The sequence below is a fragment of the Aspergillus pseudodeflectus genome, assembly GCF_044049435.1.
Source record: "Aspergillus pseudodeflectus strain CBS 756.74 chromosome Unknown BJX68scaffold_9, whole genome shotgun sequence".
Taxonomy (NCBI): domain Eukaryota; kingdom Fungi; phylum Ascomycota; class Eurotiomycetes; order Eurotiales; family Aspergillaceae; genus Aspergillus; species Aspergillus pseudodeflectus.
Window position 1 is genome coordinate 73,770 of NW_027263785.1, and position 22,772 is coordinate 96,541.

At 51.5% G+C, this 22,772-nt stretch overlaps 9 protein-coding genes across 9 annotated transcripts; 5 read left to right on the plus strand and 4 right to left on the minus strand.

The window, feature by feature from the left end:
- Positions 1-2,757: 2,757 nt before the first annotated feature.
- BJX68DRAFT_216090 (protein phosphatase regulator REG1) lies at positions 2,758-5,251 on the plus strand. The gene is made up of 2 exons (XM_071037810.1): positions 2,758-4,085; positions 4,143-5,251. Exons 1-2 carry the CDS (start codon positions 3,469-3,471, stop codon positions 5,119-5,121), a joined length of 1,596 nt encoding a protein of 531 aa, XP_070901956.1. The 5' UTR covers positions 2,758-3,468; the 3' UTR covers positions 5,122-5,251.
- A 412-nt stretch (positions 5,252-5,663) lies between these two features.
- Positions 5,664-6,989, plus strand: BJX68DRAFT_253535 (uncharacterized protein; the record flags this gene model as incomplete). The annotated part of the gene is made up of 2 exons (XM_071042727.1): positions 5,664-6,593; positions 6,651-6,989. The coding sequence occupies 2 exons, from the start codon at positions 5,664-5,666 to the stop codon at positions 6,987-6,989; spliced, it is 1,269 nt and encodes a 422-aa protein (XP_070901957.1).
- A 144-nt stretch (positions 6,990-7,133) lies between these two features.
- On the minus strand, positions 7,134-10,586 carry BJX68DRAFT_216102 (putative C6 transcription factor). Its single transcript, XM_071037811.1, has 3 exons — positions 10,522-10,586; positions 9,900-10,386; positions 7,134-9,836 (listed from the first exon to the last, which is right to left on the minus strand). The coding sequence occupies exons 2-3, from the start codon at positions 9,975-9,977 to the stop codon at positions 7,278-7,280; spliced, it is 2,637 nt and encodes an 878-aa protein (XP_070901958.1). The 5' UTR covers positions 9,978-10,386; positions 10,522-10,586; the 3' UTR covers positions 7,134-7,277.
- An 892-nt stretch (positions 10,587-11,478) lies between these two features.
- On the plus strand, positions 11,479-14,346 carry BJX68DRAFT_230760 (repressor protein). Its single transcript, XM_071039254.1, has 2 exons — positions 11,479-13,973; positions 14,021-14,346. The coding sequence occupies exons 1-2, from the start codon at positions 11,838-11,840 to the stop codon at positions 14,270-14,272; spliced, it is 2,388 nt and encodes a 795-aa protein (XP_070901959.1). The 5' UTR covers positions 11,479-11,837; the 3' UTR covers positions 14,273-14,346.
- Positions 14,347-14,496: 150 nt separating this feature from the next.
- Positions 14,497-16,086, plus strand: BJX68DRAFT_230762 (nucleotide-diphospho-sugar transferase). The gene is made up of 3 exons (XM_071039255.1): positions 14,497-15,036; positions 15,093-15,736; positions 15,797-16,086. The coding sequence occupies exons 1-3, from the start codon at positions 14,583-14,585 to the stop codon at positions 15,893-15,895; spliced, it is 1,197 nt and encodes a 398-aa protein (XP_070901960.1). The 5' UTR covers positions 14,497-14,582; the 3' UTR covers positions 15,896-16,086.
- A 261-nt stretch (positions 16,087-16,347) lies between these two features.
- Positions 16,348-17,620, plus strand: BJX68DRAFT_263912 (DUF1996 domain-containing protein; the record flags this gene model as incomplete). Its single annotated transcript, XM_071044802.1, has 4 exons — positions 16,348-16,749; positions 16,824-16,945; positions 16,999-17,179; positions 17,231-17,620. The coding sequence occupies 4 exons, from the start codon at positions 16,348-16,350 to the stop codon at positions 17,618-17,620; spliced, it is 1,095 nt and encodes a 364-aa protein (XP_070901961.1).
- Positions 17,621-17,865: 245 nt separating this feature from the next.
- BJX68DRAFT_216125 (uncharacterized protein) lies at positions 17,866-18,622 on the minus strand. The gene has a single exon (XM_071037812.1). It carries the CDS (start codon positions 18,523-18,525, stop codon positions 18,112-18,114), a length of 414 nt encoding a protein of 137 aa, XP_070901962.1. The 5' UTR covers positions 18,526-18,622; the 3' UTR covers positions 17,866-18,111.
- Positions 18,623-18,847: 225 nt separating this feature from the next.
- On the minus strand, positions 18,848-20,552 carry BJX68DRAFT_253540 (putative chromate ion transporter; the record flags this gene model as incomplete). The annotated part of the gene is made up of 3 exons (XM_071042728.1): positions 18,848-20,084; positions 20,131-20,252; positions 20,304-20,552. The coding sequence occupies 3 exons, from the start codon at positions 20,550-20,552 to the stop codon at positions 18,848-18,850; spliced, it is 1,608 nt and encodes a 535-aa protein (XP_070901963.1).
- Positions 20,553-21,103: 551 nt separating this feature from the next.
- Positions 21,104-22,329, minus strand: BJX68DRAFT_263915 (cytochrome and DOMON domain-containing protein; the record flags this gene model as incomplete). The annotated part of the gene is made up of 2 exons (XM_071044803.1): positions 21,104-22,221; positions 22,284-22,329. 2 exons carry the CDS (start codon positions 22,327-22,329, stop codon positions 21,104-21,106), a joined length of 1,164 nt encoding a protein of 387 aa, XP_070901964.1.
- Between the last annotated feature and the right edge of the window lie 443 nt (positions 22,330-22,772).

Genomic DNA, 22,772 nt, shown 5'->3' on the forward strand with positions numbered 1-22,772 from the left:
TGCTTGGAGGGACTCGAGATCTCAAGCTAGTCTATTTTGAGAGCTGTACCCATACATAATTAGTCATACCTATTGTGCACATTATGGGCGTAGATTGGCCTCCGAGGCACAATGATATCAAGCCGTTTCTCATTTCAGCCGTTACAGCAAAGTGAGCTGAAATACTTGATGTACGGCCTAAACATGAGCGATATTGACAGAAGTACCTGAGCTAAACCGAAACAAAACTTCGGATACTCCCCTGCCCAAGCATGATAAATCCCGCGAACTCGGCTCGACCTCGACCCCTACCAAAATGATAAGCACTGTACTTTGTTTTTCATAGTTGGCGGCGCGGCTATCATTAATATAACGGTTCTCTACTATTCCACTGACGAGACCGGGTTCTGCTCTTGGTTGTTATGCAAGACACATCCTTCCGATCCATGTCTTGATGGCTCGAGCGGCTAGATCCTTTGGATATAGCAATTGTAGGTATATGCTGAATGTCTTCGACGGTGACCAGGACTAGAAGATGGGTACAGTATGCCCAAGCGAAATCATTAACTTTAGGGCTTGAGGTTTAGCAAACCATCATGTTGATGTTGCCCGCTTTAATTTGATGATAACTTCGGATATATCTTCAACTTGAAGGAGACCAACGAGCACGGACGGTATTGAGTTCTGCCATATGGCCCGTCCTCGGGAAGTCCGTTATCTGCATTCATGGGCAATCCGCCCCGTGCGCTGCGTGCCGGCAGATAGGACTCCGTATGCACTGTCAAAGACGGGAGCTTTGTGATAGAAAGGTGACATTGTTTCATCCGAACATCGGTGGTCGCAATCTTGTTTTTGCGTCGCTGTCCTCCAAGGTCCACATGTTTTCTTAGCTTTGAACCGTTGTACTGATAGCTCTGCATCCAATGAGGACTTGTACCCTGCCACCGTCCAAGATTTGCAGATGCAGTGCACGGACGCCAATTAAGCGTAGTGGGGTCTGAGCCTCGGAGCTTTTCTCCTGACAGGTTTACTCCCGCGAGTCAAGTTGACCGGAAGCTCCACGCTGGAAGATTATCAAACGGACAGCCCGTTGAACGCAAGCTAAGAATAGACCGAGTCCAGTCTTGCGTATTACGTACCGCCACTGATGCCGTCTAGATTCAACGAGAATCTAGAGCACCTCATATACTGCGGAGACAATCCCTGGTTTTGGCTTCGACGCTCCTCGGAATGTGCTATACGCGCGGCTTCTGATAGGGGAATGATACGCCCGAAGGCTTGCCCAGAAGCAAAGGAACGATCGATGCTTTACATGGCTTTGCACGGCGGGAGAGCTAAAAGCGTCTCGTCCTTTCCTTGCTTACTGTCGCGTTAACGCTCGGACACGATTCCTCTTGACTCAAGGACTCTGTTTCAAGAATAAGATGCAACTGCTAGGAAGCGGAAATGGAAGCTCCGGCTATTGAAGGATATTAAACCGCTTTATGTCTCCTCTTGTGACTGGTGCGAGAAAGATTGGCGCCCAAGGTAAGTGATGCAAAAGGCGCAATTGACATCGTGTCACGACCCCTGCAAGTTGCAACATAGGCCGTTGGTCCCCACCAAGCCACAATGCAGTCCGTTGCGCCGAAGAGGCGAGAAAGGCGCTCGATGAGCGTCAAGGCGCAAAGTACGGCGTATTATGATGCCACCATGTCAAGCATATGCATGTCGACCTGTCAGTGCACAGAAGCATTGTTGCACAGTCTCCTTCTGATGTCGACATGATTCAGGAATAGCGAGGCTGTTAGATATTCTGATATGCGGAAATGGAGCAGAATATCAACAATGATCAAGTATACAAACTTGACCAACGTCTTCTGACAGAGTTCTGGCAGACTTGTGGTGGAGAGCGTCCTGAACGCTCCGATCTCTGACTGGGGGCTCCAAGTCTGAGAACCTCCAACGCAAAGGGCCCGGATGTGCACGAATCCTAGTACAGTCTAAGAAAGTCAATTTCTGGCAGTATCTGCCTCGAGCCTGTGGTCCGGGTCATTGTTATCTCATCGACAGGCTCGGACAGAAAGATTCTAGACGTTGACATGAAACATTGACATCGCATCGGACTGTAGTTCCAGACTAGGTCGACTCGGATCACCTTGTGCACAGCTCAAGTGAGGCGTATAAAAGAACAAAGTCGTAGCACCGGTTGCGCTAAGCCCTGCATGATGATGTGGAAAATCAACGTCCGTGCATTGGGCGTCGCAAGGGACCTGAGAGGAAAGATTCAATGTTGCGTAAAACTGATATCCTGATGAGGTCGCCACTTGTTGGAACCGACTCCGACTTATCCCGAAGTGACTTTTATCTCGTAGGAAACAGCGGAACTTCGAGGGTCGCTCAAAGGTTGTTCGAATGTCGTTCAACCTGTCAGGAAGAAGCCATCGAGTAATAGACTTTATGATTGTTGAGCAACAAGCCCGTGTGGGCATCGTTATTGGTCTTCTCACGGACGGAGATCTGGACTCCCGCCGACCAGACAGACCACCACACACTGTGGGACCAGCACCAAGCGTTGAGAAGAGGGGAAGGTTTCGAAGAACAAAGGATCAGGGAATCAACAGGGAAGGAGAACGCCAACGAGAGGCGGGGATCCAAAGCCGCATATTTGGAAAGCTCCGCACACAGCAAGCACCCATGGTGATGGCGTTAGCTGACGTCTGCTCGGCTAGTGATGTCTGATAAATAGCAGATTCGAAACCATTCGGAATTCCGTTCTTGGATCAAGACTCGTGTCTGCATCTGGGTTCTGGAATCTGGAGCTCAAGGCCTGGGCAGTTCACTCGATGCAGGTGTGCTGCGCGCCAATGAGACTCCCCCACCAACATCATTAATACGTTTTAGGCCCTGGGCACTAGTGGCAACGGAGCTCGAGCGTCCTTATCCACCTCCACAAACAAGTTGTAACAACACCATATCAGGTCGATCATCCGACCTTCCGGGACTGGCTCCTTTATCTCCTGCACTGTATCTACATGGAACTTTTGCTAGGATAAGACGGGCCATCTCGCATGCTCGCATTCTCGCTTCTCTGCTCTCCTTCCTTTCCCGGCGTCTGTGCTCTCGAGAAAGAAAAAAGCTAATCCGTGGTCGATCTCCACCCGCCCATCCCTCTCCGGCCTCTAGCGCAGGCTATCCCCCATAATTCTTTTCGCGTCGCAGATTTCGTCTAGAACCTGCCATCCGCCCAGCCGGAAAGGGAATTTCGTTTATAAAACCTTCGGCATCTTTCTGGCCTGGAGCCGTGCTGTCCTCCTTACCCTGCCATCGCATCGATCCCTTCCGACGCTCAAACACTATAAGGTTCCCACAATCTCTTGCTCGCCGCTCGCCTCCTGCAGCTCGCCTACCCCTTGCCTTGATTACCTCCCGCACATTTTCTCCCAACACGCCGTCAGCGAGAGTATTTTCCGATTATTCGGCATAGATGAATAAGATATCTCGTCGAAGATGACCGCTGTGCTACCGGCTCCGACGGAAAGCCGTTCGTCCTTCTCCCCAGACCCTGTGCGGCGGCCCATTCCGCAAAGATATTTCCTGGAGAATCCCCAGGATGCGATGAACAAAACCATCCCTCCTACTTATCCGTCCGACTACCCAAGTCCTATTGCATCCTCCGCAGCTTCTTCCACGCCTCCATCTCCGAACCTCCCACCAAACGCCTTCCAAAATCTCCCGCCTACTCCCACAAGCTCCATATCATTCCCAGAACCTGATGATCAAGACGAGTTGTTGCTGCCATCGTATGACAGTGCATTCTTCGATGAGGAGCCAGATACTCCTACTGAGCCTGTTATCGAGCCACCCGTGCAATCGCCAGTAGACTCGCATCGTCCGGGCTCACGAATTCCGGCCGCCGATGATAGTTCGCTAGAGGAAGAGCCATCGAGACACGTCGACTACCTCTCACATGAATGGAAGGAGGAGGACATCTGGACATCATGGCGTCATATCGTTGCTCGCAGAGGTGTATATGAGAACAGCCTGAGACTGGAGAATGCCTCATGGCGAACTTGGGCAAAGCTAAAAGGGAGTATTGGCACAATCTCTCCAGAGGCGCTCAATTGGTAAGGATACACATTTGCCTCCAGTATGAGAGTTTTTCTTTGCTGACAATATGCTAGGCTCAAAGATTGCGACGTAACCTGGTTGTACGGTCCGCTTATAGCCTCTCATACACGGGAGGTCTCAAATATCTCTCCTCCACCGAGCTGTTCCGAATCGCCTCTTTGCCATGACCGAAAGTCCATTCTCAAGAAGCGGACTGCGTCTGAGGCTATCCTGCAACGCTCGCTCTCCCAGCACACTCTCTTACAGCACGCCGGGGCTATCCTAAAGGCACAAGAGGCAGAGCATGCTCGAAGTCGCCCAGGATTCAATGCACAACTGGCAGCGTTTGAGAAGATTACGAGCCAGTCATTCGCACGGGGGTTTGACACCCCTCGCGCTCGATTCGCTTCCACCACTTCGCCTTCTGGTGCTGCCTCCCCGAGCGATAAGCGGCACATTCACTTCAATAAAGAAGTCTTACAGTGTATTGCCGTGGAGGCAAAAGAGGAGGAAGAGGAAGAGTGGTTAGAGTTTGGGGGCGACTCGTGCTGGGATGATTCTGTAATGGTGAAACCTACGTCCCCCAGTGGAAGTTCGACGCCACGAGGGGGCTCCAACGGTGAAAACAAGACAATTGCTCCCCTCCCTCCGACGACGCTCAAATACCGCTCCGATACACCCGAGCCTCAGCCTTCCTCGATTGCCAGTCGTTGGTCCTGGGCAAAGTATTTTTCTGGACCCAGGTCTTCCCTGGTGGAAGCTCTGCGACAATCCCAATGGTCTTCGGGCAGTACCCCAGCTGCAGAAACTCTTGCATCCGACAGTGACTGGAACCTGCCGCAAGATGAGAACTCTTCAAACCGTTCCTGGTTTGTGGATCCTGCGGAGGAAGACGAGGCCGCCCAGAATTTCTATCTTGCGTCTCTGGGATTATTATCTAATGAAGACGGAACTCCGTCCAATGCCGATGTTCTCTTTGACAGAATGGTGGATACTGTCAACACCGCAAGGGATATCGCACATGTTATTTGGAACGTTGGCTGGCGGGGATGAACTTCTCTCCAGCATTGCATGACGGCGCCATGCCTACGAACTTATAATTAATGGGTCAACGATGCATATATTGCATGTCAGGCGTTTGAGGGTATATGCTTATTATAGTCGGGTCTATCTAATGGGAGGCAATCTGGTTTCGTTGAGCCTGCGGGCTCTGGAGTTGTATCTGCATTGTGCTTTGTCAGTGAGCGTTGGAGATACGTTAGGTTCCATTGCGAGCCCTTTTTTTGGTGACTAGAAAATCCGAAAGTTATATCATGAAACCCACGTGTATCTTCCGCTCTAGCTCCCTGGTTCATGCTCATACCTTCATAGTCAGTTCATATGCTCCCTCAACCCTGGTCGCGCTTACCCTTCAAGTCGACTACGTTGTGCTAGTATCGACATGTAGATTTATCAAAGGAGCTTTTTTACTTTGATACCATTGCTTGGTGGTTGCAGCCATGCCTTCTATACAGTTTCCACGCCGATGCTTACGCTACTGGCTGTCTGTAGTTCTCACCGTGCTGGGTGTGGCCGTGGTGTATTTCGTCACTCGCATGAACTGGGTCTCTCACCGAGAGGAGCATGATATCACGCAATGGCGAACAGCAAGCATTGTCTCTGATTCCGGCGAAACGAATGCCACCGGATGTGCACACTTTGATGGAATGGACAAGATACTCGTTATCCTGAAAACTGGCGCTACAGAAGCTCTCGAAAAGGTCCCTATACACCTCGACACCACCCTCCGGTGTGCACCACACTATGCCATATTCTCAGATTATGAAGAAGACGTTGCCGGAGTTCGTACACGGGATACCCTGGGCAGTGTTAGTGAGGAAACGAGACAGACGAATCCTGATTTTGGAATATACAACCGGCTGCGGGTTTATGGTCGGGAGGGTCTCACGCCGGGTGACTGGGCGGATGATGAGAATGGGCCATACGGAAAACCTGGGAATCCAGGGTGGAAGCTCGATAAGTGGAAGTTTTTGCCAATGATAGACGAGGCGCTCCTCGTCAAGGGCGACGCACAGTGGTATGTCTTCATCGAGGCGGATTCCTATGTCATCTGGCGGAACATGGTCCAGTGGCTGTCACGGCTCGACGCGGAGAAGCCTCTTTACCTTGGTGCTCCGATGCAGATGGGGGGTGAAGTCTTCGCCTATGGTGGCGCTGGAATAGTGCTCTCGAACCCTGCCATGCAGCTGGTGTCTCAGTACCGCGCCGACAACTTTACGAATATTGAACGCCTGACTGCGGGTGACTGGGCAGGAGACCACGTTCTTGGTATGGTAATCAAAGACACAGGTGTGCCACTTGTGCATTCGTGGCCACTGCTGGTGCCGGTACGCGTATGGGAGTTTGGGTTCTTCGCTATGGTGAATGGCTGCAATCCGTGGTGCTATCCTGTCGTTTCATATCATCACATGTCTCCCCAGGACATTCAGGATATGTGGCTTTTTGAGCAGCAGTGGTTCAGACTCGTAAGTTGCTTGATGGTCTCGATATACTGTGCCAGAATACTGACTTGCTCCCTGGAGAAGAGGGATTCCGTCCTGCTGCACAGGGATGTCTTTCAGTGGTATGCTTACGATGCAATTACATCGGAAAAGGACAACTGGGACAATTTTTCCTCGGACAATGAGTCGGAATCGAGTCACAGCGATTTGCCAGCGACTTTTGACGGCTGTGCACGGAAATGCTCTCTGATAACCGACTGTCTCCAGTTCTCCTTCTCTGGCAAAGGATGTTTGACATCTACTAGAGTTGTCGGAGGCATCCGTCGACTAGGATACAGCTCAGGATGGATGACGTCTCGCGTCAAAGCGCTCTTGAAGAACGCACCAAAATGTTCCAAGGTAGGATACGTCACCACATAACCATAGGATAGAGGCAGCATACATGCACATGTTGGATCACTTTCGGAACGTTGGCTAGATTGCTTGAGCAGATGAGGGGAGCTGTTGAATGTTTCAACAATGAGTTCAGGAAATGTACTACTGAAACATTAGCCGACACTTATAGTTACTTGTATTTCTTAGTCAGACCGCGAAGTACACAATATGGACATGTTCTCGAGAACAACTCCGATCTCCAACTCTCGCAAGTGGGTATCATAACAACCAACGCAAGGACCCAAAAAAAGATATATACGATAAGCCACAATACTAAGTCTCCATCGCCTCCGTAGAGTCCTGGAACGTCTCCGGGAAGAAGCCCGGCGGCGGCCAGATATCCGCGATCGAGGGCGGATGTACTAGCGGCTGCGAGCCCGCAAGACGGTCGGGGTCATGACAAAAGGCCTGGAACGTAGAATCGTCAATGAACCCAAAGTCCTTGAGCCCTGCTTCGCGGCTGTTCGCCCATTCCGTTGTATCGAGGTACGCTAGGTCCTTGAAGATGGCATCGAGACTGGGGTTGTCTGAGGATTGGATTTGTGATGTGATGTTGTCGGCTGCGGCAGATGTTGATGCTACTGGCATCATTATGGAGTTTGACGCGGAGGACTCTGGTGTTGGAGGGTGTCGATTGGAGGAGGGTGGCGGAAGCATTGCGTCTAGATCAGCTGCCGGGTCTGATTTGTCCATCATGGACGACGGGAGTCTGTCCATATGGGGCGGTTGGAAGGGTGTATTATCGGTGTTCTCCATAAATGTGTCCTTGGGGGTCATGTATTGCCCGTCGACTGGGATGGTGATACCCATGATGGACGAGGTGAAATCGGTATCAGGTACAGGTGCTTCTGATGAATTTATTCTATCATGGACTTGGGTCGAAGTATCGCCATTGAGTCCGCGATGCTCGGTTGCTGTCATGGACAGGACGCTGTTTTGCTGGAAAGGACTGTAGTTTGGAGGCTTGTTCATTCCTCTTGTAGGGAGATTGGCAGTATTTTGGGAAGGAGATCCGGAGAAACTGCGAGAGCGGTACCACTGCTCGATGTTGGTTGTCAAAGTGCGATAGACAGGCCATGTTGCGCTTAAATCGGTTGTTCGCTGGACGAGGGCTTCGGCCCACCGTCCAAAGGGAAATAGGTCGCTTTCGATTTTGTTTCGGAGGGTGAACGCCTGCTCGGCGATGGTACGTAGAGATAGTTCGAATATAGGAGGCAGGCTGCAGATATTAAAGTTATCGAGGTGTTGAGAGATCATAGGGAGAGCTCGGTAGAGGAGTTTCTTTGCTCCCTCGGTGGCGGGCCGGTGGGATCGGTGTAGGCCGAGTTCCTGAGGAGCGATTCGGAGGTATAGCCATAAGAGCGTAGCGACATATGTCAGACCCAAGTATGTTTGATGTGGTAGCAACGCAGAGTGCCGTTCTGGGTATATGCTCTCAGGACCAATGAGTCGGCAGCCCAATGGCAAACGATCATCCCATTGTTTGAGCTCCGAAACCAACTGTTGCGCGAATAGATGAGCATTGGGCCCTGAAACAGAGTCACGAGCAATCTTGTTCAGTACGCTGGCCAATTCGACTAGACGATTGAAACAGCTGAGGGCTAGTAAGGGCCCTCGACGGGGCGGATTCTTGCCCTGGGAGCCGCGGGTTGGAGGCAGCACGTCGGCCCAAGAGTTCCATTCCTCCAAGCCATCTTCTTCTAACAAGCCAACAGTCATTAAATCTCGTGGATGCATGCTGGGCCTTCGTGATAGTCGGAACGATAATAGAGAGTCGACAACAAAGCAACCCAGATAAACTGCCTTTGCCTGCCTCATCTCATCTGACCTGCGGGTGTCGGTAAGTGCGCATATATCCATAGAGATGACCATGCGGACTGCCTGGCCGCTGAGCATCCAAGCAGCAGTCCAGTCCTCGAAGCCAATGTTGACAAGTGTCAACAGAAGTAGTGCTTGCACATGCCCGAGTTCGTAGTGCTCCGTTTCCGAAGGCACCAGACTTCGAGCAATGGCGTAGTAGTCTCTTGCTTTCGATATAACCCTTGATGGCTCGTCCTGCGAGCCAAAGGGGGACACGGAAATCGTGTAACTAAGGAGGGCCCACAACGCAGCATGATCGCCAGACCCTGGTGAAAGTCTTGCAATGGATACCGTGGGCGAATTTGCGTAGAGATAAGAGGCACGCAGGATGTTGTGTTTAGCAACAATTGGAAACCAGGAGTGCGTCGTGGCAAAGTACGTATCCAATATTTGAGAGGTTTGAGGCGGGATTTGCAGCGGTTGCGCGCTGCTGGATGCAGTTACAGGGGGTTGTTGGCTGTCCGCTGACATGGATAATCGCGGCCGTTTCGTGAGAGGCGTAGTAGGTTCGACCACACGCGGCGCATCTTGCGACAAGGGGGTCGAGCTTCGATCTATACGAAACCCCCACTCGTTGCCTGGATCACTCGAAAGCCGGTTGTATTCGTCTCGCGAGCGTTTCCCCGAACCGTTGGGGCTTGAAGACTCTGAGTTAGATGATAACATCTTTTCGAGTGCGTGGTAGAGGCGACATGTCTTCCAGGACTCATGCAGTGTTTCCGACGCTCCATCATCGCCCCAGAGGGCCATGAGCCTCTTCCTCCGGCCGGTCGACTCGGCTGTCGTGCCAAGGAGCGAAAGCATAGTGTCCTCGAAGCCATCGATGTTGCATATGGCGAGGGCCCAGAGCTTCTCTAGGCCACGAACATATCCTTCAGGCAAGCCACGTTTTTTGGCATGAGGGTCGTAGGAGCACGTCTGGCCGGAAGCCAGACAGGCGGAGCAGGAAGGACGGACGCCGTCGCATTTGTCCTGGTAAACGACTCTGAAATCAGCTTTAACTGGCAGTACCTGAAAAGACACACAGTAACTCACCTTTTTGCTTCGACACCTATCGCAGGCTCTAGAGACCCTTTTGCGCCGAGGCGCTTTGGGATCTGAAGCCTCTTCCATTGAGGGATTTACTTGCTAAAGGAGGGAGAAGCCATTCAGGCCTGGCTGATGGAGAAACTGGTCGCAATTCACGAGCAAATGCAGATATATTGGGCTGCGAGAAGATAGGTTGCGCGAGAGCAGTGGTTCATTTCAGAAAAGTCATGAAGAGACTGAAAAGAAGAGCAGAGAGAACTCAGAACTGTCCTTGGATACAACCGGAAAAATAGGTGAAATTACGCAACTCAGGATATGCAACTGAGCGCTGAAGTAAACGGCCCAATAATGACAAACCTCGTTCGCCCATCAGACATCAGTGCACAGCTGGAGGATATTGGCTCGAAGCCTAGGCCCATCCCGAGTCAGGCAGAGGGGGAAGCTGGGACGGCAGATGCTGTGACAAGAGAATAATTCCGTCGGCGTCGGATGACTTTCCTGGACCCCACATTATTACTTGCTCTCCACAATCCGCAGAACAGGTTCCACGCTTGAGAATAATTATGTGGGAGTTGACAACGGGGTACTCCGTGCAAGCATTTTGATTCAAAGAAATCTCATATCCTACCTCGTATTTACTGACTCAAAAAGAGCTCATACTGCTTTGGAAACTCCAGCATTGCACCTGGATTCTCCCCGGCACTTGCTCCATCTTCGGGTTGATTCCGGGGGAAAAACTCCTGGAACACTCCGATAACATGATAATAATTGCTGCGAATCATCAGCCGCGGAATTCAAAGGCCCAAACCGCCGATTTTCGGTGGTTTCTCCTCATTTCGGACGAAGATACTCCGAAACTCAAACTCCATGTCCCTTTCGACGGAGCAGTGCAGTCCAGATTCTAGAGTCCAGACTCGATCCCACACATCACTGAAGGCAGGGCTCAGTCAGGGGCATTTGTATGCTGTCAAGGATATAACTTTGCCAAACGACCCTATCACTGAAGTAAAAACATTCAACACGGAAAACTCCATGGGCTTTTGGACGCATGTTCATCTTACTAAGAGGATAATCGGCATCCCGAGTCGGTAGTCAGATCTCGGGTGAGAGTGGCATGGCGTTGTTCGACAGGTCAGTGAACCACACTCGGAACTCGAAAGAGTTGCGGCGGTAATGACATTTTCCGGACAAAAGGTGGAGTTTCAACACTGACACAGTTGACTAAACTCACGTCCCTCTAAGCCAAATTTGCAAGCCTGTGAAGTACCATAAAACAGGGCATATTCTCTTACACTTAGAGGGCTTATAGTGGCTAGGGGAAGTATCGTAGCTTAGGACTGGTTAGCATACGCTTAATGCAACTTGATAAGAGCCTATTTCAAACTTGAAATAGCCTGGTTAGGGACAGATATATAAGTATCAAAGAAGACTGTACAGAGCTAATGGATATTTATACAAGGCATTCTCTGCATAAGTTGGGTCATAGAGATGTGTGTGTAGTCAACTAGTGCGTGGAACAATTCCCAGCAAAGGCGGTTCTCCCACAGCAGCGATCCAAGCTTGGCCCCTCCCAGACCAGTCCACCAGCCTGGTCGCCAGCCGAAAACGATCAACGCCTTGCCCACTCTGTCTGGGGTTATATGCTCTTCCCCATGTCTTCCAAAGCGCCTTTCCGCTTTGCGACCACCTCTGCAGCATGACAGCTGCGACCTGCCCTACCGCCCCCTCCCTCCAACACCATTATCCTCGTCGCAATCCCTTCCTTTCTATCGACAGTTCTTTCAGGCTATGGACATATTAGCGATGAAGCTTGACACATAATTCTTTGCTTCGCGATACCGAGATCGACTCCCAAAGCAATCATTCACCGTGGCTGACTACGCGAATCGGCAAGCTTCCCCTCCCAGGAAGAAAATCTGTCGGCCTCCTGGTATCTATACCAGGATGCCTCACCGTTCCGGCATCGATGTATACCGAAAGGTTGACCCCGAGGCCTCCCTCGTCTTGATTGGGATCCGCGGATGTGGGAAACGGTCGTTAGGCTTCGTCGCGGCGACTGCGTTGAAGCGACGCTTTATCACGGAGGATCACTACTTCAAGGAGGTTACCGGACTTTCGCGCCATGAGTACTTGAAACAACACGGAAGTCAGGAATTTCAGCAGCGTGACATTGAAGTCCTCAAGAAGATGTTGGACAACCACCGCTCAGGATGCGTTATCGAATGCGGGCTGGGGAGCTTGACTCGACCGATCCAGGAACACCTAAGGCGCTATCGCGAGACGAACCCGGTCGTGCATATAGTTCGCGACATGCATCGAATACAGAGTCTACTAGGCCTGGAGGATCAGGCAGTCAAGTTGCTCGGTGATGGTGATGCACTCCACCGCACCTGCTCTAATTTCGAATACTATAACATCGAGGACCGCTCGAGCTCATCCGCACAGCTCGATGAGGAAACACAGGATCGGCGATCAATGGGCTACTCTTTCAAGCTGAAAGAGGCAAAAGAAGACTTCACGCGATTTGTCCGATTTGTGACGGGCACCGATGTCGGCCATTCCAGCTACGATTCCCCCTTTGTCCTCTTGGAAACTCCTCCTGAGCTACGGTCTTACACTTATGCTATCTTCGTACGCTCGTCCGATTTGCTTGACAACAGAGTCAAGTTGTCCGAACTTGAGTCTGGTGGTGATGCCATCGAGCTCTGTGTCGACCATTGGAGCCCAGAGATGGCGATGACAGTCAGCAAGCAAGTATCCGTGCTCAGGAGGAACACACACACGCCTATCATCTTGTCCATCGATTCTCGGGCAATAAAAACGACCAAAGCGTATTCGGAAATCGTGGAGCATGGGTTGAGGCTCGCTGTGGAGTACTTGGTTATGGATCTGGATCAGGATCATGCTTTTATCACCGAGGCTATCCGAAACCGGGGCACAACGAAGATTATCGGTCAGCGCATTTTCGAGCCATCATCCGCGGTAACTTGGGATGATGAGGAGTGTCTATCGAGTTACCTAGATGCGGCATGCCTCGAGTGCCAGCTAGTTCGAATTCTCCGTGTAGCAACTGAGCGCGAGGATAATGCAGCAATCGCCAAGTTCACTGCTAAAATCGATTCGTTGCCTGGTAGCCATCCGCCTATTATAGCCTACAACATTGGAAGTCTTGGGCGTACGTCTCAGGTGTTCAACTCGATTCTCACCCCTGTCTCTCATTCCGGTATCGACCGCCTCCCCAGAAATGAACGGGACCCTCAGATTACTTCCTGTGACGCAGTTCAGGCCCTGTTCCAGAGCTACGTGTTAGATCCGTTGCAATTCTATATTCTTGGTGGCAGCGTAGCGTACAGTTTGTCTCCCGCAATGTACAACGCCGCCTTTCGCCACTGTGGCATGGAGCACACCTACAGTATTCCTGAAAAACCAACACTCGCAGCCCTAGACCGGCTGGGCCGGGATTCGCACTTTGGAGGCGCCAGTGTTGTACAGCCCTGGAGGGTGCAGGTTTTTCAGAAGCTCGCTGCAAAGAGTCGCCATGCTGAAGCTATTGGAGCGATCAATACCATTATGCCGCTACGTGGTCGATCAGATGGGACAATGTTTCCGCTCCAAGAGCAAGCTAGCCGTCGTCACCTGGCCGGTCCGGTGTTGGGATGGTACGGCGAGAATACCGACTGGGTTGGTATAATGACATGCATTAGCCGCAATCTATCACCGCGGAATGCGATTAGTCCGATGAAGACGACAGCATTAGTGATTGGAGCGGGTGGTATGGCGCGTGCCGCGATATATGCGATGCTGCGGCTGGGATGCCGCAAGATTTTCATCTACAACCGGACGTTGTCTCGCGCGGAGAGTGTTGCTCGTCACTTCAACTCATGGGCCGCCTCACAGGTTGGATCGACCGAAGTTGTATATGTACTTCGGTCACTGCAAGACGACTGGCCGGCGGATGCCTGCCCTCCGTGCATGGTGGCATCCTGCGTCCCCGCGGACCCGGACAGAGATGAGCCTCCAGCCAATTTTGAGATGCCGATGCAGTGGTTGGGAAGCCCAACCGGTGGAGTAGTTTTAGAGGTATGTCTCTAATCTGCCTGACGTTCAACCGTACTAACCCAGGATAGTTCGCATATAAACCACTAGACACCCCGTTGCTCCGCCAGATGCGTCGCTTTAGAAGCGAAACCGGACGTCCATGGGTTCTGGTAGACGGACTTGACAATGTTGCCGAGCAGGCCATTGCGCAGTTCGAGTTATTGACTGGACGGAAAGCGCCGCGGCGACTCATGACTCTGGAGGCACTCCGCAACTATGTTGGTGAAAATGGGCCCTTTGATGAGAGGACGATCAAGGCGCGTTTAGACAGCGCTCAGTAGCTGGTCCCCGTAGTATAGAACAATCTCGTATAAATAGCATGAATTATGAAAGAAAAAGCGGTTCTAAGATTGGATCTACTGATGGTAGAACAATCTCGTATAAATAGCATGAATTATGAAAGAAAAAGCGGTTCTAAGATTGGATCTACTGCTGGAGGATCACGTGCCAAGAAGCTTCCAAAAGCACTTCAGGTCCGTCCGGAGCGCATTGTCAACGGTCCTCTTATTAGAAAACGTCACGCGTCAACACCAAAAATGGGACATTCACCCATTTCTCTGATATATCGACAGTCGAAAACTTAAGCGAAATATGGCCGGCAACCCACGGAAAGGCTCTGGAGCCTCCGAGGCCGACTTCTTCGATATCCCCGACGAGCCTATATTTGCGATAGTCAAACGGCAACTGAGACGGATCCGGACCTGGATAACCATTTTTGTATTCGTCCTCTTTATCCTCTTTCTCCGACGAGAATCTCCTCCCTCTCCAGCCCTCCCTCACATCAATTACGACCTGGTGGATTGGTCTCGTTACGCGTATAGTCAATATGCGACCTCTAGCCCGTACCTGTGCAATGCAGTTATGGTCTTTGATGCCCTAGAGCGACTCGGAAGTCGAGCGCAACGAGTTCTATTTTATCCGAAGGATTGGGACGTGATTGTGCAGAGCGACCATCGTCGGGACAGCCAGTTGCTGCGGTTAGCACAGGAGAAATACAAGGCACTCCTAATACCGATAGAGGTGGAGATGATCAAACCAGACGCAGGTATGTGAGATATTGCTTTCCATCGAAGGCAAGACGCTAATTTTTTGTATTGATAGGTCCCGGTGAACCATGGGAGAAGAGCATCTCGAAGCTGCTCGCTTTTGGCGAGATTGAGTACGAGCGGGTCATCCATCTCGATTCTGATATCCTCCTTCTCCAGAATATGGACGAACTGTTCTTCCTTCCGCATACACCCGTCGCCATGCCCCGTGCGTACTGGCTTCTCCCAGAGCGAAAAGTTCTCTCCTCCCTCCTCATCGTCATCGAACCTTCATATCGTCGATACAAAACCCTTCTGGATGCGGCGCTCGGCATCCAAGCCAGCAGCGACGGAACCGAGCATGAGAGCGCACGCGTCAAATATGACATGGAACTCCTCAACGAATTCTACGGGGATTCCGCGCTGGTCCTGCCACACCGACAGTATGGGTTAATTTCAGGCGAGTTCCGATCGGAGAACCACACTGCGTTCTTCGGAGGCGAGGACGAAGTCTGGGATCCCGACAAGGTTCTCGCAGAGGCTAAATTCGTACACTTTTCGGATTGGCCCCTGCCGAAACCCTGGGTTATGTGGCCGCATCAGATGCTCGGGGATATCCTGCCGAAATGCAAGAATAATCCGGGCACCCTGCGCGAGAGTGGCTGCCGCGATAGAACAGTCTGGATGCAGCTGTATGACGATTTCCGGGTTAAACGGCGGGTAAGACGATCTGAGAATTCTTCTAGAGGAGCACGTCCCCATGCTAATGAGCGGTTATAGGATGTCTGTAAACTTTTGAGTTACCCTGCTCCCAACTGGCCTCCTGGAAGCGATTCCTCCCCAAAGGAAGAACCCGTGGATAGCAAGCCGGAAGCGTAGCATCCTTTACTGGCCCTGGATAACTGTAGGCGTTGGTGGTTTGATTTTGTGCATATAGACTTATGGTACGGCGTGTACAAGGGAATAAAATCTGGGTTTCCTGTTTGGGCTATCAATCCCTCCTTCTAACCAACACTTACAGACTACTTAGTAGGTCTTCAATAACCGTACCTCAATGGTGTAAACAGATACCTTCGGTCATCTCGGATTTCCTTCATCCACCAACATTCCACACGGTCCATTTGCTGGATGGGGATTTCTTCTCCGGAAGGGCAGATACGACAATTGGTAGGATGGGAGAAGATGAGGCATGTAGCTATGTTGATCGATGTAAACACCCAAACTACAAACCAAAAGGGCTATAAGAGAAAACAATCCACCTTAGACATGATGGTGGTCATCCAATCTCTCTACAGCTTTACAACCCAGTCTCCTTCAAAACGCGAAATACAATGGGGGCTCGTAGGATTTCACTCACAACGACACTGCTATCCCCTTTCCTGGCCCAAACATGTGCAGCAGCAACAGGAATCTCATCAGATACGAATACTACAAACTTCATAATCACTGATGAATTCAGCTTCAGCTGCCTCCCTCTAACCACGCAACTCTCAGATCCGATCGTTTCACCGGGTCAACAGTCGTCCCACACGCACGTCGTGACAGGGGGCACCGCATTCCAGAGGCGTATGGGGCCCGAGACGGCTCGGAGCGCAGACGAAACGACATGTGAGGTCGCGATCGATAGAAGCAATTATTGGATTCCCGCGCTTTACCATGCAAATGCGAATGCGAGTTCTATTTCAGATGCGTCGCGGGAGGGTAGTTTTGAGATGATTGAGTATGAGTGGAGTGTATGTACTGATTGACACGCGCGTGGGCGTGTGGCTGATAGATGAGATGTTGTGGCTAACGAGGTGATCACTAGGCGATTTACTACCTCAATCGAGCATGTAATCATACCATCGGCGCTACGACATGCGGGGAGGGATCGTATCCATTAGCTCCGCCGGCTGGACTGCGCGTCATTGCTGGGGATCCAAAACTCGAGTATGTGAGATACTCGCTAATGAGACTGGATAGGTGGCGCTGACTGTCCACAGGACGTACAATGATTCGGATTTCTCGCAGCGGGCTATCTCGCACATGTGCCTTCAGCAAAATGGGACATCGAAGGAGACAAAGCATCTTCCTCGGACTTCATGCTCGAAGTTGAGATCGCAAGTATTCTTCCCTTCGTGCTGGGACGGGAAGAACCTGGACAGTCCAGATCATAAGAGTCATGTATGTCCCCAAAATATGAGGATGTCGACAAAATCTGACCTCGTTCCACAGATGGCGTATCCTGCAATTGGAGACTATAACGTGGGAGTCTGTCCGAAGTCACACCCAATCGCCATCTTTTCATTATTCGTGGAATTCCTCTTCAATACGGCACCTTTTCCCGATTACGAGAATTGGGTGTATGCGACCAATGATTTCGTCGGATACAGCCTGCACGGCGATTTCATCAACGGATGGACGGACCAACAAGCCCTACAGCGGGCGCTTGAGACATGTACGGGCGAGGAGTGGCTGAGGTCCCCAGAGTGCTCGATCACCAAGGCCCAGAAGAGGCCTTTGATTCCGTTACCACTGGAACCAGAAGTTCCGGCCCCGAGAGATGAGTTAGGCGCAAATAAGCCTATACCAATACTGCCTGGTAGTCCGGAGCAAGTCCATTAGGCAGGGCATTTGTTTCGTTGCCTGTATATATCCGATAACGTTGCACATTAATCAGAGTGCGCCGGTGATGGAGGTTCGTATGCGAGAGGACCCGGCGATGGAATCTGATAAATACCCGGCTCCTTAGTCTCAACTTTCCATAAAAGAGATTCCGCGACTGACGACCTACGCACAACCGCCACCGCTCTGGCATCTCGCCCCTTGGGGGTTGAGCTCTGTCGATTTCAACGTTTCCGTGTAGCAGCGCGAGTCTGGTACTCCTAGTGCAGAGAATCAGAGCCTAGGAGGAGCCTTGCCGCGCCCGCAAATCGAACTAGACCCGTTGAGAGTCTGCTCGGAGGAACAAGGTCGACGTTGCCATATAGCCATCGAACTCGCTTTAATGTGTGGCATTCCTCAGTGATCTTGGATTCGTAGAGCATGGCCAGTTATACTTCCACGTTCGACTCGGTATTGTGATTGTCCATTCCAGGTAGGACGTCGATGGGCTTTCAGCTCACATACCCCATCCCCTTCCTCCACCACATCCAAACCCCTCGTTGTTCCATCACACTTCCGAACTCCTTCACGGTATCAATTTCCGCCAGCCCGGCCTTAATCTGACCCTCCGCGTTACCCTTTTGCCCGCCATTATTCGGAGCACTGCCCCCCTTGTCATCTACCCCCTCCACCATGGCCGCCGCAGGCCGATTCACGAGCTGAAAATCCTTATACCGTAAACCTCGGACAGTATTGACCCAGGATTCAACAGCATCTTTCTCTTGTGCTTCGACGTACATGATACCGGGACAACCGCCGGAGCGCAACAGGACGAAGCAGTTGAGATTGTGAGCTGCCTGTTTCAGCGCGGATACTTTCTTTCGCGAGGTAATGTGGTGGGTGCGGATTAACGCGTTGTATACCATTGTCTGTAATTTACCGGAGTATCATTCTCCGTGGTGGGTGTTGTGGTAGGTGGGAGTGTCTGATAGGGAGGTTGAGTTGAGATGTGGTGTGGTGAAGTGTGTTTGTTTACGAAGTTTTGAACTTGGCTACGTCACCTTTAGCCGTTGGGAAGCAACTCTCAATCAACCATCTGAGAAGAACACATTTCGCACTACGCCTACTGTATCTGGACCTATAGAAATCATGTTTAGCCCAACTCTTACAAGCTTGAATTTATTACGACGTCACAGCACCAACAACCGGCTACTAAGAGTGCTAGGCCCACTTGTTCACACTTGACTTTCAGAGCATATCTCTGCCAACCACTCCATACCGGACAAGACCAAGGATGGCTCCTGAGATGATTGCAAAAGCTGGCGGTACTCTAAACCAGGCATTTTCTGCATATGCCACAGCGGCAACGACTACCCACCATGGTTCTTTCGCAAGGCTCTGACCATTTCCAGCCCCAGCAGTCAAATACCCAACTTCCCAGAGCCTATAGACAGCTGTGAAGACTAGCCCAATGGCAGTGGCATTGACTCCCCTGAGAAGGTCTACTACCCACTTTCTCTGCCGGAGGACTCTCCAAAAGCTTTGCACGGACACTGCCAGCACTATCCCGGGCAGATATATCCCAAGAACTCCGAGAATCGCACCGACTAGGGAGTGGATCTCTGAGTTGCCGATAGCAAGTGCACCAAGAAAGACGGCAAAGTTGAAGTTTGGGCCCGGAAAAGCTTGTATGAGAGCCAGGCCGATCAAGAAATCACGACCAGAAACCCACCCTGGATCAACAACGTATGAGCTCAGAAGGGGGATCACGACGGGGCCGCCGCCGAAGATTATTGCACCTGCCAGGTACATGTTGGCGAATAGGTCGAGGGCTAGTGGTGGGGATTTCAGTACTCCTCGAGTAACAATAACCCCCACGAAGGACGCAAAGAAGCAGGCACATAACAGAAGGCCCACTCTAATCGAGACGATGTGATGAAGGTAGGCCTGAGAACTATCCGTTTGCGCCTGAATTTGCATTGCTGTTTCCGCCTCAAACTCATCTCCTGGAAGATTCGCACCGGATTTGCGTGCTATCCTCGAGCGGACTGCCTCACTTGGAGCGGCAGAGCCCTGCGGACCATAGGTCGACTGCCCTTGAAGCTCGACTTCACCCAATCCGAGACCCTCGGCCTGTGCATTCTCTGGAGAGGCGTTTCTATGCCTCCACGTTATTCTTGTCCTGCGAAACAGCCGACTTACCCAGCCATCCCATGCCACAGTGACTAAACCACCGGCAACCATCAACACCGGAAAATACCACGGCGCACTATAACAGAGTCCAGCACACCCGCCGAAGATAACCAATAGGCGTGTGAGCTTGTCTCGTATCACCTTTTCTGCAAGTTGCGCAGCCGATAACGCGACGATTCCCACGGTAGATGCATTTAGGCCAGAAAGAAGTGCATAGACAGGCCCAGGAAGTCTCTCATCCACGTTCTGTACACCGATAGACAGGGCGTACATGCCGACAGCCCCTGGAAGACTGCCTAGGAGTCAATCGAGATTCCATGTTGCATGGGACAACCTACCACCACAGGACCAACGCTAGTACTGCAGGGAGAAAACCAGAATGCAGCAATACTATGCAGAAGAGCATTTTTGTGCTCGCAGGGCCAGGAAGCGCCTGGCAGATAGCGGATAGCTCTTGATACTACACCAATGAGCATTGATACTCAAGGATCCTATAGCGTCCCTAACCAACCGTCTGTTCATCAAGCCAGCCACCCTGCTCGTATTCTCCCTCGACAAACTTTGAATGGAGTGTCTGGAAGTGGACTGCCAAACCACCAAAGGACGTGAGACCAAGATTCCAGGTCTTGTTGAAGACATCGCTCAATCTGCCTCGAAGACATTCATGCTCTGGAGCCTCAAAAGAGCTGTGTCGCTGTAGGTGGTGATCCAGCTTGCAGAGAAATGAGAGACAGCGGGAGAATGGAGAGTGAACCGGCATCTTGAGCGACTGTCGACCGTTGTACGAGGCGAACTCTCTCCGTAGCTTTTGACTCCGGGATATGACACTTGCGATGACGTGATTTCTACTAGCTCCTTTTGTAAGTCTTCCTAAAGTGCGCATCCCCTTTACTGAGCTTTCCCACATCGAGGAAACTGTCCTATGTCAAATGACAAGAAGCGTGGGGTTAGGGTAGGCTGAGCAATCCCGGTAGTAAAGTTTGTTTTCCACTCAAGGGATTGGTTTCTCCAAGATTGTTGCAGTGGTTTGCCTTATGAGATTGGAATTTCTGGCAGCCTAGCTGACTTCAATCTTTCGCAGCTTCTCCACAAGGCCCCTAAACTCTACTGTGTACTCCTACAGGGTGGAGATTCCTTCAACATCGTCCCAGCGCAAAAGTGGCTTTTCTGTGTCGACTCAGCCACCACGGCCACGTCCCTCATTATCTACAGGGCCAATGACACGAGATGCATGCTTACTACGTGGGATCCTTTCGCTAAAGACGCCGATCATCTAACATTCGATTTGTACCAATCTACAGAGACCTCGTTTCAAGTCATTTGCTGGCTATTACTCTCATTGCCCACTGATCTCTTCGGACCAGTCTGGTGACCCCGCCTCACAAATGCTCTTACGGCAACATAGACCAGTCCCATTGCTCCCGCGATCACCGAGTAAGCGATGACGGCGCTTTTTGGTGTATTGGGGTTGCCGATACCTGCCAAGCGGAAGCCAAGCCCTCCATTTAGAACCCCGACAATGATTATTACGCGGCCCAGCCAGCGGTGGGAGGAACTGAAGATACTCTTCCCGCCTGTGCGGCGGAAATGGAGGTGCTGAAGGAGGCCCATTGCGGGCTGGAACAGGACTAGCAGGCCAACCACAAGAAGACCGAGCACTGCGTGGACGTCATCCAAGATGTCGTTGTCTAGTGCGAGTTTGATTCCTAATCCTGTGCCTGCGATTGCCATAAATAAGGCGATGATTTGCAGTGGCGCATGCGCCTTGACGATGATGCTGCGGATCGACAGGGCAGTAAGAAGCCCGAAAGAGGGAAAGAGAAGCACGAATGTGATTGCCATAACAAACCCGTGGGCGATCAGGATAGTCGAGTTGTCTCTTGTGCCTCCGCCGACCTCGCTGGGCTGGTCTGCGGGCGAGCTGGGGTCATAGTTCAAGAACGGGTTCTCGGTGGTCGAGACGGCCCTTGATAAGTCAACGGTTGTTCCGCCAAAGTCATCGTGGAAGCCGATGTCTGCTTCCAGGCTGTCGGAGTTGAGTGGCGGGCCGCCTTTGTACGCGAATATCCATGAGGAGCTGGGCGAATAGTTACATGAGTCGCAGCGCACGTTGGCTGTCATCACGCCATCTTCGATGCCGCTGCCATCGAGGAGGGAAACGTCGGCCTGGGGATTATACTGCGGCGGGACATGCCCAGTCCCTGAGCGTGGGGAGAAGGTCACATTCTGCGAGGATGCCGCGTACAGAACGAACATGTCTGCGCCGGCCATTCTTGTTCCTTGACCTAGTGCGACCCATTCGAAGGTCGTGGGAGCGCGAATCTGGAAGAAAACGGGGCCTGATCTTGAGGACGCTGTTGTGATGCTGTAGTAGACATCCCTCTGGCTTTCCGGCGAAAAGGTATCAATTTGGGCCGATGCGAGAGAACCTGCCAGGGTCAGTCTTTGGGAACAAAGAACACACGATGTGAAAAGATTTCGGAAGACCTACAAAGTCCCAAAGCGGCCGCTCTGGTGAGGAGTGACTGGCACTTCATTGTGGATTGTCGTACCTAAATACGATGCGTTGCTTGACTAATTGTTTAAGATGGAACTCGGGAATTGTCGACTGGGAGTAGGATTAGGTCGGGCATTATCTTATATTCCCAGGCGACTCAAAGCCAAGCATTCCCTTTGAAGCAAACAATGACAAGAAATCCGAAACGCCGCCACGCTGCGATCTGCGCCTCGAGGTGACGAAATCTTTGTGACCGGGATTCTGTTCCTTTGTTGACTCGCCGAGCCGTTTGCCAAATTGCCAGTGCAGAGCCAACGTTAATTCCAGCAGCCGTTGGCCAAATCGGCAAGGAAGCTGCATAGAGTCTAACTCTATAACATTGATACCTAATAGCTGTATGGTGGTTGGACTGACTGCTCCTGCTTGGTTGCCATTACGCATTCTCCATGCATTCTCCATGCATTCTCGAGAATCTTGGCGACA

Bases quoted from the DNA above. Each gene is read 5' to 3' on its own strand.
- BJX68DRAFT_216090 (XM_071037810.1), top strand. From the start codon at position 3,469: ATGACCGCTGTGCTACCGGCTCCGACGGAAAGCCGTTCGTCCTTCTCC. The intron at 4,086-4,142 runs GTAAGGATACAC...ACAATATGCTAG, and splicing joins TCTCCAGAGGCGCTCAATTG to GCTCAAAGATTGCGACGTAA.
- BJX68DRAFT_216102 (XM_071037811.1), bottom strand. From the start codon at position 9,977: ATGGAAGAGGCTTCAGATCCCAAAGCGCCTCGGCGCAAAAGGGTCTCT. The intron at 9,837-9,899 runs GTGAGTTACTGT...GTCGTTTACCAG, and splicing joins ATAGGTGTCGAAGCAAAAAG to GACAAATGCGACGGCGTCCG.
- BJX68DRAFT_230760 (XM_071039254.1), top strand. From the start codon at position 11,838: ATGCCTCACCGTTCCGGCATCGATGTATACCGAAAGGTTGACCCCGAG. The intron at 13,974-14,020 runs GTATGTCTCTAA...AACCCAGGATAG, and splicing joins CCGGTGGAGTAGTTTTAGAG to TTCGCATATAAACCACTAGA.
- BJX68DRAFT_230762 (XM_071039255.1), top strand. From the start codon at position 14,583: ATGGCCGGCAACCCACGGAAAGGCTCTGGAGCCTCCGAGGCCGACTTC. The intron at 15,037-15,092 runs GTATGTGAGATA...TTGTATTGATAG, and splicing joins GATGATCAAACCAGACGCAG to GTCCCGGTGAACCATGGGAG. The intron at 15,737-15,796 runs GTAAGACGATCT...GAGCGGTTATAG, and splicing joins ATTTCCGGGTTAAACGGCGG to GATGTCTGTAAACTTTTGAG.
- BJX68DRAFT_216125 (XM_071037812.1), bottom strand. From the start codon at position 18,525: ATGGTATACAACGCGTTAATCCGCACCCACCACATTACCTCGCGAAAG.